General features: G+C 37.1%; 1 protein-coding gene across 2 annotated transcripts in view; it reads left to right on the top strand.

Annotated features, from left to right (window-relative positions):
- SYNE1 (spectrin repeat containing nuclear envelope protein 1) overlaps nt 1–13,599 on the top strand; it is a 505,866-nt gene that overhangs the window by 191,910 nt on the left and 300,357 nt on the right. For both annotated transcript variants that reach the window (XM_070796399.1, XM_070796398.1), the window contains exons 32-38: nt 553–713; nt 2,637–2,787; nt 5,906–6,133; nt 6,518–6,616; nt 8,445–8,632; nt 9,028–9,151; nt 11,348–11,514. In XM_070796399.1, the coding sequence (XP_070652500.1) occupies nt 553–713; nt 2,637–2,787; nt 5,906–6,133; nt 6,518–6,616; nt 8,445–8,632; nt 9,028–9,151; nt 11,348–11,514 (1,118 nt within the window). The remainder of the gene's footprint in view (nt 1–552; nt 714–2,636; nt 2,788–5,905; nt 6,134–6,517; nt 6,617–8,444; nt 8,633–9,027; nt 9,152–11,347; nt 11,515–13,599) is intronic.

The following is a 13,599-nucleotide window of genomic DNA, read 5'->3' as shown; positions in this document are numbered from 1 at the left end:
CAATGCATGAAAGTGAAAAGTGAAAGTGAAGTCGCTAAGTCATGTCTGACTCTTAGCGACCCCATGGACTGCAGCCCACCAGGCTCCTCCGCCCATGGGATTTTCCAGGCAAGAGTACTGGAGTGGGTTGCCATTGCCTTCTCCAGTCACTGTTGACCATGGCCTAACTAGCCTGCAATAAGCTGATATAGGCATGCACAAGTTAATTATTATCATGCAGCTAAGAATTTTAAACAGTAAACACAAACCAGGTGACCATTGAGTCAACGTTTTTTGGGGAATTGTTGGATAAATATGAAAGTCGTTCTCTAACTATGAAGGTCTGGTTGTGGTTTCACTTATATAAAAAGAAAATAATTTAACAAAATGTCTATTTTGGCCATAATGAAAATGTCTGTTTTATTGCTGAAAGTATCATATGCCATTATTCATACATGTTTGAATCTATCTATTCATCTCTCCATCTATTCTGGTGAGACTGTATGTTCAGTTTATTTGAGGGCAGAGTTTAATAGAAGAGGCTGCCTTTACAATTATAATATCTTTTTTTAGGAGTTTTCTAAACGAACAGAAGGTATTGCAGTCCAGGCTGAGAATCTTGTGAAGGAAGCTTCAGAGATCCCACTTGGGCCCAAGAATAAGCAGCTGCTTCAGCAGCAGGCCAAGTCAATCAAGGAGCAAGTTAAAAAATTAGAAGACACCCTTGAAGAAGAGTATGTGCTTGACAAGTCCTAGACTTTCTTCTCTGAGATTGTTTCATAACGCTCTTTCCTGTATATTGTATTCAAAACATTATTTTAAAATCAAAGTGTTTGTGTATTTCAGCATGTTTTGAGGAAGCAACTTGCAGTTCAAAAGAAAACATCGGCAATAGAGAATCCAGCATCTATAAGTGAGGGACGTGGTTTTTGCATTGTAAACTGATTCTGTTCATGAGAAAGCCATATCTATAAAATTCAAGTGGCCTTCATACACTGGAAAGGAGAATCTCAAAAAAGAACCAATATTTAAAATAATTTTTTTTACTGTGTTATTCTGCTCTCACAAGTTAGAGGGAAGGGTAGATTTTTGGTTGTGTAGATTCTAGGTCTAAACACATAGACCAAGCATCTCCAACTCCAAGAAGCTCACAGAGTTTACTTACAGTGCCTCAATATTCAAATTGTCACTGATTGTATGCGATTTCCAAAAATTAACTTCAAAAATATATTTTATTTTTAAAGATTTAATGTTTAAATATCTAAAAGAAATTATAGTTTGGCCTGTGGTATCCTGTTATGTACAAAACAGACACACACACAAATTTGGAGGGGATAAACATATGGCCAATAACCAAAATAATATGGCTTAACAGTTCTACTTGAAAGGTTATTTAGTGGCATATCACCAACACATATTGTTTTTAAGGTATAGGGCATAATTTCTAAGATGGGCTTTAAAATGCAAAATTTGTTTTTAATACTATGAATATCTTAATATTTTACATTTATCTAAACTTTAAAATTTGTTAAATAATTTACTTAAAACAAATTGTGACTTAAAACTTTAAATATTATCTATTGGGTAGAAATAGTAAAACAGTTTATTAGAAAGGAAGCTACATCTATCTTTATTAGAAATATCCTTTTGAATCTGTATTTCATTAAAAAGTTGCAATATATATAACTTGCATTACCTGTGCTGATGAGAACATAGGTATATCCAGGGTATACATTTGAGATTGCAATATTATTGAATTTGACAATCACTGATGCCATTGTATTTTCCTGATGTCTTCAAGTGCCTTTTGGTAAACAGGGAAATTCTTTTTTTTAACCCAAGGACTTAATAGTTGAATGATATCCTCTTATTCTAGTCTTTTTCTAAACTGAAAGCCATAATCTCTTGCTTAGATATGTATAATTACCACATGGTTATATATACATAATTAATATAAACTGGGAACCTATAGCTGGAATTTTATTCACTAGATTTATTACAAATAAAGCCCAAGTTGTCTAAAAGCAGTTAGGGTGCTCATGTACAAGAATTTATAAAGTCTTTTGGAATCAAGATCATCCAGACTCTAAGAATAGCTGAAATTGTGATAGATAGTAGATTGCAGGCTTCACTCTAATAATAGAAACAGTTCCTGCATGACAGCATGAGATTCAGACTACAAGCTCTATCTTGATTCATAGAGATGTATTTTAGAAAGATCTTTGAGTATAAAGCATCACTAAACATCTCTCTAAGAGCAAAAGGACCATATTGACAAAAGTGGGACTGTTAAAAACGTTACGTGCTCTGTAATCAAGGCGGGCAGTTTACTAACATAAGCCTTGGCAACTGCTTGTCACATGCAGTGTTTAACTAGATTATACCTGGATTCAAACCGTTTGAACCCAGCAGTATTTTCTTCAAAGCACAGTTCCGTTCGTAATACAGAGTAGTGCTACCTCATTCTCAGAGGAGACAGGAAGACTTGAGGACTGACTAATTCACATCAAAGGTGCATTTTTTCCCCTGTTCTAATAGTTTCAGCTTCGATGTGGTCACAGATGTCTTCACTATCCTTTCACTTGGTGATTTGAAGGGAGATGTATTTTTCTCTATTAAAATACTGCATTTTATTTACTTAATTTGGTTAATTTTAGTATTAAAACCATGGAAATGGTGAAAAACAAGTGGGATCATTTTGGCACTAACTTTGAGACCCTGTCCGTCTGGATAACTGAGAAAGAAAAAGAACTCAATGCCTTGGAGACGTCATCATCTGCCATGGATACACAAATCAACCAAATTAAGGTGACCTGCTCACAAGTTACATTTATAATCCATCTCTAGCTTTTAAGAGCACCTTTCTTATGTTTCGTCAAAATGCTATCTGACCCCAGGACAAATCTTTCATTGCTATGTGACTCTATTAAAATTAAATTTACACAAAATGCTGAGCTAAGAGGTCTTGACTGATACTGGGCAATGCTTAATAGATGGAATTATGTATTAATACTGACTGACTTATGCATTCAAAGTCATTCTTGTGTGCAATATCATTAAAATGTTTTTATGGTTACATTATTCTTTTCCTTGATTTTGAATTAGCGCCATTAGAGTCCCCTGTTGATGGGTTTATATGCCATGAAATATATTCATCATCTACAACCTTACTACGTAAGAACAAGTCTAAATGTCTAGCTTAAGTATTGGTAGCATTTACCCTCACCAACCACAAAGAAGGGTTCAAGAAATTGCTTTCTTTAGGTGAAGCAATCAGATTCCATTGCTTTAACGCTGGCATTTATGACGCCTTTGGGGGCATGGACCAAGATGATCTGAATGCTGTCCCACAGTTCTCAGATAACCACGTGTATAAGCTATCATCATCCACTTCATTCAAATAGCGTACCAAAAAAAAAAATGAGCTGAAAGAAATGAATTCTGAGTGTTCATTTCTCTTTCTTTTGTGCTATTTTTACACAACACATTTTCAAACTCCAGCCACTTCTTTTTCTGTCTCAGCTCATTTTTTTGGAATGGGAAAACCCTCTGCCATTTCATTCGATTAAATATAGTAAAATGAATAACAAGGTGAGGGAATGTTTCACATTATGACTCAGAAGAAGTCATTGCCATGTGCATGGTGGGAGGTGCAATATGGTTTAGCTAAGATTACATGCTGGACAGACTGCCTGTCAAACACCTTCTGCAGTCAAGGGCATACGGAGTTTGGTGTCTGCAGTCTAGCTTATGTCCTGCGTGATACACCAGGAAAAACAGATACCCAGCCATTAAAGAATATCCAAGAAATATGTTTAATTTTTAAAACTGTTTGTAAAGATGCCATTTAATCATTTCCACTAAATTCTAAGAAAACAAACAATAGTCCATTTAAATAGTTTCATCTCAAAATTTTTCTTTCAAAAAACTTTGACATAAACCCTTTTAACTAGTTTATCCTTTCTCTAAATTCACTTTTCTATTTTTGAAACCTTAATTCCACAACTTCTGAAATACATCAGTAATCAAAAGTATCACATTGTTACTCTTTAAGAAACAAAATAATCATGTATTTTAAAGTGTATAAGCATTCATTTGTGGATTGCCATGCTATCAAGCTAGAAATACATTTTAATATTCTGATATGGCACTTTGAAAACTATCTAAAAATGAATACGAATAACAGGAAAAAATATATTTGCTAGAAATAAGCAAAGATAGAGTTGAATTCATTGTACAGTGGAATCGTAAGTTCATGCTCTATTTCCAAACAGAAGACTGGCTTATAGGAAATATTCAAAATATGTTAACACTTGTCATAGTATTTTCACTTTAAAACAGTTTTAGGATTAAAATTAACAATGCATTTGCATGTTACCATGAAGATACCTATAATCTCATTTTTGTTCTTTATTACATGCTGTTCCAGATTGACTAATTTCTTATTCATTCCTAATTGATAACTCTAAAATTATAAGAACATTCAGTGGGTTCATCTTCCATCTTCTCTTCTTGGACTGGAATTTTTTCTGCCACAACCCAGCAGCATTATTATATAGTTAGCATCTATGAATTTGTTAATGGCATGTGTTATGCTGAAAACCAAAAATTTTGATCTTTACTAAGATTATTTCACTAAGGTGTTGGAAGAGCCTACTACAACTATTAGCACATAAAAAATTCAAAGTATATTTGTTGAATTTTTGAGTAACTTTTCCAGAAAAATCATCTTAAAAGACAGCAAAACCAAGATTGTATCAATGCTCAAACAACAAGCATCCATTAGCTATATCACTTTAGTCACAAACATAAAAATACAAACAAATAAATGATGTATCCCTGGCACTAATCTGATGCCAGTTATTTCTGACTGTCTTCTCTAGACAGAAGTTATTCTTACTCTGTTGCTTCACCTGGACAGAAGTCATATATTTTTCTGGGATAACAGTATTTTCTATTTAAATTATTTGGGTTGAAACTTGTCAAATTATTTGGCTTTATTTTGATTGAATTATTTGGATTTTTTCTCAGAGAAATAGTTTTTCTCTTATACATAAGTAAACATCTATGTTTATAAGAAACTTCTGTCCCCAACACACACACACACATACACACACTGAGTTCTTTCGCAATTCTCAGTACTCTTTCTATATTGGCTAATAGATAAAATGTCCTCCTGCCCCAAACAGAAATCATAGTCTGTAGGTTCTTGACTGTCAAGTCCCTAGCTAGTGAATAAAGCAGTGATTCCCAGAGTGGATTCCCTGGGTCAGCAGCAGTGTGTCACCCCAGAAGTTGTACAGCTGCAAAGTGGGCCTCACCTTAGACCCAGTGAGTCTGAGTCCCTGAGGATGGGGCCAGGTGACCCTAATATATTCCGAATTTGGACATTATTGGCATAAAGATTAGTTGGTAAACTTTAAAAGACTGGGTTGAAGCAGAAGCAGAAAAATTTTTTAGCTTGGTAAAATATGAAAAACTAAACTACATTCTAGGAAAATTAAGTGTATGTCAATGTTAGCATTCCTATGAGTTTGGGAACATACTGCTTCCCAGGCCAATTGGTCAAAATTCTCAACTCACAGAATAAGAAAAGAACTTTCTGAATCTTCAAACAGACAGTAAGAGTTCCTGGGACACATTCCTGCTGCTTTCACTTCAATCAGGGTGGGTGTTTCTCCTTACTCTCCAGCCAGAGAGCGCGCCCACTGTCAGCGTGTGTCTTTCCGACTTTGTCTGCCTATCCTTTCCAAACTAGGTCAGGGAACCCATGGTGTGTGTTTGTAGCTGCTCTACAATGGCGCAAATATGTTGCAATGCCAGTTAAGGAAAATTCTGCTGATTTTCTCTCTGCAGATGATTGTATCATTTCAGGAAGGCAAGCTTGCTCAGCCTACCTTGTCATTTTTCTTGTTTTAAATATTAGGTCATGATTAAGGAAATAGAAAGTAAGATCAGCAGCATTACAGGACTAGAAGAAGAAGCTCAGTCTTTTGCTCAGTTTGTTACCACTGGAGAATCTGCTCGCATCAAAGCCAAGTTAACACAAATAAGAAGATACTGGGAAGAGCTCCGAGAGCATGCACAGAGTCTGCAAGGAATAATCCTGGGACATTTATCTCAGCAGCAGAAGTTTGAAGAGAATCTTAAAAAGGTAAGAATTGGCCCATGCATGCTAAAGTTACCTATTTCACATTGCATTTTATAAATCACCCAGAAATAATGGAATGAGGGAAAAAGACACAATTTGCCAGTTCCTTACCAAGTTGTCAGTGATGCTTGAGTGTATAATTTGTATGTAACCTTTTTGGGGAAAATATAAAAATGTCATTATATATTGTGTTCAGAAAGATCTTATGGCTTAATTAGATTTCTTTCAAATAGTGGGATACATTGATTTGGGTTGTTTTTTTTTAATTTATTTTATCATCACATTGAAATTTATCCCAAAAAGATAAGCATGCTGTTTCCCCAGCAACCTTTTCTGCCTTGAAGTATGTCTTCCCCACCATATTTTCATATTTTACCAATGTTTTAGATCCAGCAGTCTGTGTCTGAATTTGAAGATAAACTTGCTGATCCAGTTAAAATATGTTCTTCAGCTACAGAAACATACAAAGTTCTCCAAGAACATATGGTAATAGCATGTTTCAACATTTCTTCTTATTTGTCTGCTCAGAAATGTGATGATTCCTGTTTGAAAAGAAAACAGTAAATATTTCTATGACAGTTAAATTTGAAAAAAAACTGTATATTACTTGAGAAATAATATGATCAAATATATTCACTTCATATACTACAAGAAATATAACTATACAAATAAGTTTTCATTAAAAATGTTTGTTAAAAAGTAGTCATTTAAGATATATTTTTCTCATAATTAAAACATGTAGCTTTTTCAGATTTATAGCTTTAATAAATCCTGTTACCTCTTGCCAACATTATAAAAAATGAAATGTACAGAAAAATATGCATATATTTGCATAGCAGATTTCAGATTTTAACCCAATACACTCAGATGTGCAAAGACTATGTACTCACTGATCTTTTCCTCAATGGCTAGCTTTTTTGGTCTGGTCCCTGAACTGGTAATCACTGTGAACGTGAAGTCGCTCAGTCGTGTCTGACTCTTTGCAACCCCATGGGCTATAGCCTCCCAGGCTCCTCCATTCATGGGATTTCCCAGGCAAGAATACTGGAGTGGGTTGCCATTTCCTTCTCCAGGGGAATCTTCCCGACCCAGGGATCAAACCCAGGTCTCCTGCATTGCAGGCATTCTTTATGGTCTGAGCCACCGGGGAATCCCCCCACTGTGAGATATGTCGCAAAGCAACAGATGCTTCTGGCAGAATTTAGAGGACGGAGCAAAGCAAGGGGACATGGCAAAGAAATACTCGAAAGAAGCGTGCTCGTTAACACAAAAAATATGCTGCTGTTGTTCAGTCGCTAAGTACGTCTGACTGTGACCTCATGGACTGCAGCACCCCAGGCTCTTCTGTCCTTCACTGTCTCCCAGACTTTGCTCAAATTCATGTCCAACAAATATATATATGTGTGTATATATGTGTAGCACATTTATGTATACATACAGTCCTTATCATGTGTGCATGCATGAAAACATATATGTAAACGCAGAGAAAGGGATGCAGTAATAACAAACAGTTGACAAAAACCAGCTGGAATGGCAAGTGGAATTTATATCATTTGAATTTTTATGGTAAGAAGTACATTATTTTGTTACTTATACAATTTCTTAAGAAATAACCCCCAAATGAGGAAAAGTAGGAAAATCGGATTTGATGGAATTGTTTTAATAGATAACTAAATTAACAGTTGGAGTACCAGAGAGAATAATGCATTTTTTTTTTTTAACCATTTGGATTTCCTAAACCAAGTTCTTTTTCTCTGTCTTGACGTTTTGACCTATAAAATGGGGCTAATGAAAGAGCATACCCCTTAGGGTTCTTCTGAAGAGTAAATGAGTTAACGTACGTAATGTGCATAACACATCTGCCACATTCTCAGTTACCTTAATTGTTGTTATCATGGATTCTTGACGTCAGCTATGTCAGTCATAACTTCCCATAGATATTTTTAAAGAAAATTACAGCATGTTGCATGTACCGCTTAGTAAAGCAGGAATAGTGTTTTTAAATACTTGTGCTGTATCATGAATAACAATTTTCACATCTTACCTAAATCCTTAAGGGAAAGTTAAAATTATCCCAATAGACAGGGACAATTTCTTATTTGGGGAATAGTTTCCAATCTCATCTTTGACTTCTGCATTTATGAAGTAATTGTCACTCTGTCTTGCTGTAAATTACACACAGAGACATTTTTTAGTACCACAACTGTTTATTGTGACATTGGGGAAATGTTTGGTGATAACTGGTCTCAAGGGAAAATATGGGTCTCCTTCCTTGATGCTGGGACTTTATTGCACTCTTTCGCCCTTGCGTCAGGATCTCTGTCAGGCCCTGGAATCGCTGACCAGCACGGTGGCTGCCCTGTCAGCCAGCGCTCGGAAGGTATCCAACAGAGACGCCTCCATCCAGGAGGCTGCAACCGTGCAACGGAGCTTTGAGGGTTTGCTGGGTCGGGCAAAGGAGAGACAGACAGAGCTGGAGAAGCTGCTGGCCCGCTGGCAGAGGTGAGCAGCCTTCCTTCTCCCGTTGGCAGCCAGGGTATCAATAGCTACTCTTTAGTGGAAAATTCTGAACTTTGAGGGATGAAAGCAATCATCCCACACGTAAAACTACTCAACTCATGTGCCTACCATGGGAAGACACCAATCTTCATTATAAGATGAAGTCCCCTAGTTGTGGAAAGGATGCATGTCTGTCTTTACACACAGCACAGATATAAGCACATGAGCAAGTTCATACGCAAATACAAAAGGAGGGGTTTTTGGACTTTCACACCCAGAAAAAATCAACCAACACTGTGGTATTTATCATAGTTACTGAACTCCCCGACTTCAGAAAGGTTTAGTTTTCAAGTATGATAATTTCGCAAGACTTTGTTTCTTATCTCCACTTTCCATAGGTTAGAGAAAGAACTGTCGACCTTTTTGACTTGGTTAGAGCGGTGTGAAGCTATAGCCAGTTCACCAGAAGCCGACATTTCTGCAGACAGAGTCAAGGTGGAGAGTGAACTTCAGTCAATACAGGCAAGTTCAAGGAAGTGTGAGGAGAATGAAATGCTGTTTGTCATGGTTGCATTGTAAAAACAAAATCAAGAACCAAACCCTGTCTCCAACTTAGCTTCTTGTTTTTATTTCGTGTTCCTGAAGAGAAGAACAGCCCTGACCTGAAAGACAAAGTCATGGTGAACTTTGTGATGACCAATTTCCACAGTATAATAGAAAATCCTGTAGCATAATGTCTGGCACTTGAATATAAATTATCTGGCAGGGGAGTTGAAGGAGAAGTGGGTGGAAACATAGATGAAACAAAGTTGATTCTCAGTGAGTAATTTTTTTTTGGCTGCACTGAACTGCATGTGGGATCTTAATTCCCCAGCCAGGGATCAAACTCAGGCCCCCTGCAATGGAAACACAGAGTCCTAACCAGGGAAATCCCTCAGTGAATAGTTTTTGAAGTTGGATAATAGCTATATTCTTTATACTTTTGTATTTGTATAAGTTTGGGATAAGTTTTAAAAAAAAAAAGAGAGAGAGAGAAGTAATACAATGTAGAAAGAAGTCACAGTAGTGATTATTTTCAAGCAAGACACCAAAAAGTGAATAACCAAAGTACAGGAAATAGAAAGACAAAGAATTCTAGCTTATTACATCTTTTAAGAAGCCAACTTTTTAAACTTTAAAGAATCTCTCAGTATTATGGAAACTACAGACAATGCTACTGATTTCTGGAGATTAATAACTTGCTTTAAGTGATGCTATCTGTGCCAGAAAATTCAACAAGCAAAATTGCTTCAACAAAGAGATTTATTGTGTAACAGATTTGCACCCCAACTTTCTCCCTTCCCCTTTTATAAAACACTTAAGAGGAAAATGGATTCTTTTACTTTTCGTAATTTCTCCTCTAAAAATTCCATCAGTGCACGTCTGTAGCTTCTGGTCCTATTCCCCCAACGTCAGATGTTCTCCTACTTTGACTTTGAGGGTTTCCCATGCTCTTGGTTCTCTTGCCTTTCTAGTTTATTAAACTCAGTTTATTAATGCAGGCAGCAGTTCTGCACTAATCTCCCCAAAAGTCCCTGTTCAGAAGTCTCTGGTGACTGTCCTATCTGGGTAATCCACAATCCACAATCTGGTGTTTATCTTCTTACAGTTAGAGTGTGGGGAAATCTAAGAGGGAAAGTCATTGCTCCTGTTCATAAAATTATCTGCCCATATCAAAATGTATTCTTACGTGTCTCTAAATGGAAAACAGGTCTATTCAAGTTAAAGACCTACAAAAGGGGCTGCAGGCCCACATACAGGAACTGTGTCAACTAAGCTGCTCCCTGCCCCAGTCTGAACCTTCCTTGTACGTTCCAACCTCCTGGCCTCGTGTCCTTCAACATACTCAGATTCTGCTTTCCTGGCTTCTGTAGACAGTCCTTCCTCTGATACCTTTAGCAATTTTTCTTTTATCGCACACGTGACCTCCCTACAAAGCGGAAAGAGCATCATCTGTGTGCCACACTACAGCTGTCCATATAGTGCCTCTTGTTCTGTTGTATGAAAATAAAATGAAGAGCCTTTAAGCTCCCTGCTTTGGCCTAATGTCATCTCTAAACCCAGAGACTCACCGTGTTCCCAGTTCCTAGACTTGCACCTCTGTCACTGTTAGATATGCATTGTTTCTCCTCAGCAGTAGTTATTCTTTGATTCTTTTCACCTACTCAGTTTCTTTATTCTGAAAGAAATTCTACAGCTTCTAAATTTGCCTAACTTAATATAACTCAGACTGTTGGAAAACTAATTTGGGTTTCAGAAGCATTTTTAACATTGCATTAGAGGTTGTGCTGTGTGCTCAGTAGCTGAGTCACGTCCGATTCTTTGGGGCCCCATGGACTGTAGTCCTCTGTCCATGGGATTTTCCAGGCAAGAATGCTGGAGTAGGTTGCCATATCCTTCTCCAAGGGATTTTTCCCAACCCGGGGATCGAACCCTTGTCTCTGGTGTCTCCTGCATTGGCACATAGATTCTTTACCCCTGAGCTACCTGGGAAGCCTTGCATTAGAGGTTAAGTGGATCCAATTCTAAATCAAGGGATAAAAACTCTTCTTAGCCTGGTCCTAATGACCTCCATTTTTCAAGAACACAAAGCCTTTGGACGACAACTACCTGTGTCATGTGGTCCTTCCTGGTCAGTCTTCTTAGGATGAAATCTGTAATCCATTCTTTTTTTCTCAGGTGCTGCGAAATGAAGTTGTGTCCCAGGCTTCCATCTATAGCAACCTATTGCAGCTAAAGGAATCCCTCTTCTCAGTGGCCTCCAAAGATGATGTGAAAATGATGAAACTACAATTGGACCAGTTGGATGAGAGATGGAGAGATTTGCCCCAGATAATTAGCAAAAGGTTGGGGTTCAAACAAACTTCTAGTATTGCTCATTTTTTTAAAACAGTGAGCATATAAATTAAGAAAGCTTAGTTTTGTTTACTTTTACTTAACCCCATTATTTGAGCATAAAGAGAAGAAAACTAATCATAATTTATAAATCAAAGTGCTTAAAACTAGTATTTCAGATGACCCTCAATTCAAAATTTTAGTCTTGCAATCAAGGCAAATGATCAAATTAGTTGAACGATATTAAAGAGAGTAGGATTACTCATGTTTTAATTATTATTGCTCAAGTTGTTTATATATATAGGAAAAAAATGGTAAATAAAATTTTACCTCACATGATATTTCTCAACAGAGGATATGTATTTTTCCCATTCCATTCCAGTATTATAGAGAACAGGAAAATTATTATTATCAAATTAAAAGGAGACAACATGGATTAAATCTTAACTGACTGGATGGTTAACAATTGACATCTACATATTTCTAATATGCCAAAAAACAAGTTTTTGTCTTAAATTGGTATTGATTACCCATGTAATGTGGAAAAAAGCAGTTAACCTTTTTAGTCCATTTTTAATTTATTTTTTCAGCAAATATTTACTGAGTTTTAATGAGCAGCGCACTCTTCCATGTGCTGAGGTTAGCAATGTAAACAGAGTTCCGCTCTTTAACTCTGTTGAGCTTGTATTTATTCTGTTGTCTATTCATTCATATATTCAGTTAGCAAATGTTTATTGCGTACCTGTTGAGTATGAGACAACCTATCAGACACTGAAACCATAAAAATCAGTAAAACCTGAGGGCAAGTATTATAGATCAGCGTGGGAATAACAAGAAACCCAATGGGAGGGGAGCACAGGATATTGCAGAAGCCAAGAGAAAGGACATTTGAATGGGTTCATGAAAGGCTGACAGAAGGTTTTTGGTGCCAAACTCTTGAAAGATGAGTAACTTTCTACAAAATAGAGGAGGATCTGCCCTCCCCAGCCCTCCCAGAAGAAAAGTAAAAGGATTTTACAAATGATACAAATGTATGAAAGCATTCAAAATATACTCTATGCATGTAAAGATAACATGTAGAAGATTTTGTAAGGATTAAAGCATGAAAGTCTATTTAAAGAGTTGAACTTTGGATATGAGCCATCATAACAAGTATATTTTATTAAAGTGTTATTCTTTTTTAATATTAGTTAATTGCCTAATCTTGGTTGTGCTGGGTGTTCTTTGCTGCATGAAGGCTTTTCTCTAGTTGCAGTGAGCTGGGGCTACTCTCTAGATGCCGTGTGCAGTCTTCTCATTGCGGTGGCTTCTCTTATTGTGGCTCTTGGGCTCTTGAGCTCAGGCTCAGTTAACTGTGGTGCACAGATTTAGTTGCTTCACAGCAGATGGAATTATCTCGGACCAGGGATCAAAAGCATGTCCCCCGCATTGGCAGGCAAATTCTTATCCACTGTACCATTATGGAAGTCCTAAGGTTATCCTTAATGCCAGCCTTGGGCTCTGAAGTCAGATCGCCTATTGTTTGTTGACCTAATTCATTCATTACACAAGCAATGATTGATCCCTGATCCTATCCCAGGTACTTTTCTAGGTACTGAGTTTATAGCAGTAAGCAAAGCAAGACCTATGTCTTATTGGGTGAGGGGGAAGATAAATAGATCATTAATCAAAAGAATGAACAAGACCATTTCAAGTGGTGTTCAGTAATATGAAGACAACAAAATAGGATGACATGGGAGGGGCTGTAGATTGGGTGGCCAAGCAAAGCCTCTCAGGGGACTTGACATCAGATTAAGATCTGAATACTGTGTACAAAGCATGTTCGCGGTACTTTGGGGACAAAGCGTACAGGCAGAGGGAGCAAAAAAGGGCAGAGGCTCTTAGACAGTAATGAGCTGGGATACTGAGGAAACAGAGATGAGTGAAGCATGGGGCAGTGCTGTATCACATGAGGTCAGAGAAGTTGATTACCTGGGATCCCTTGCAGACCACAGTAAGGAGCCTTGGAGTTTTGCCTTCTTGTATGCAACAGGAAATTGCCCCCATGTTTAAGCTTGGCAGGGATGTTCTGATTATATTAAGATAATTTCTGGTTG

Source organism: Bos indicus, chromosome 9, assembly GCF_029378745.1.
Source record: "Bos indicus isolate NIAB-ARS_2022 breed Sahiwal x Tharparkar chromosome 9, NIAB-ARS_B.indTharparkar_mat_pri_1.0, whole genome shotgun sequence".
NCBI lineage: Eukaryota > Metazoa > Chordata > Mammalia > Artiodactyla > Bovidae > Bos > Bos indicus.
The sequence above is the reverse complement of the archived record's forward strand: the minus strand, read 5'-3'. Positions and strand labels throughout refer to the sequence as shown.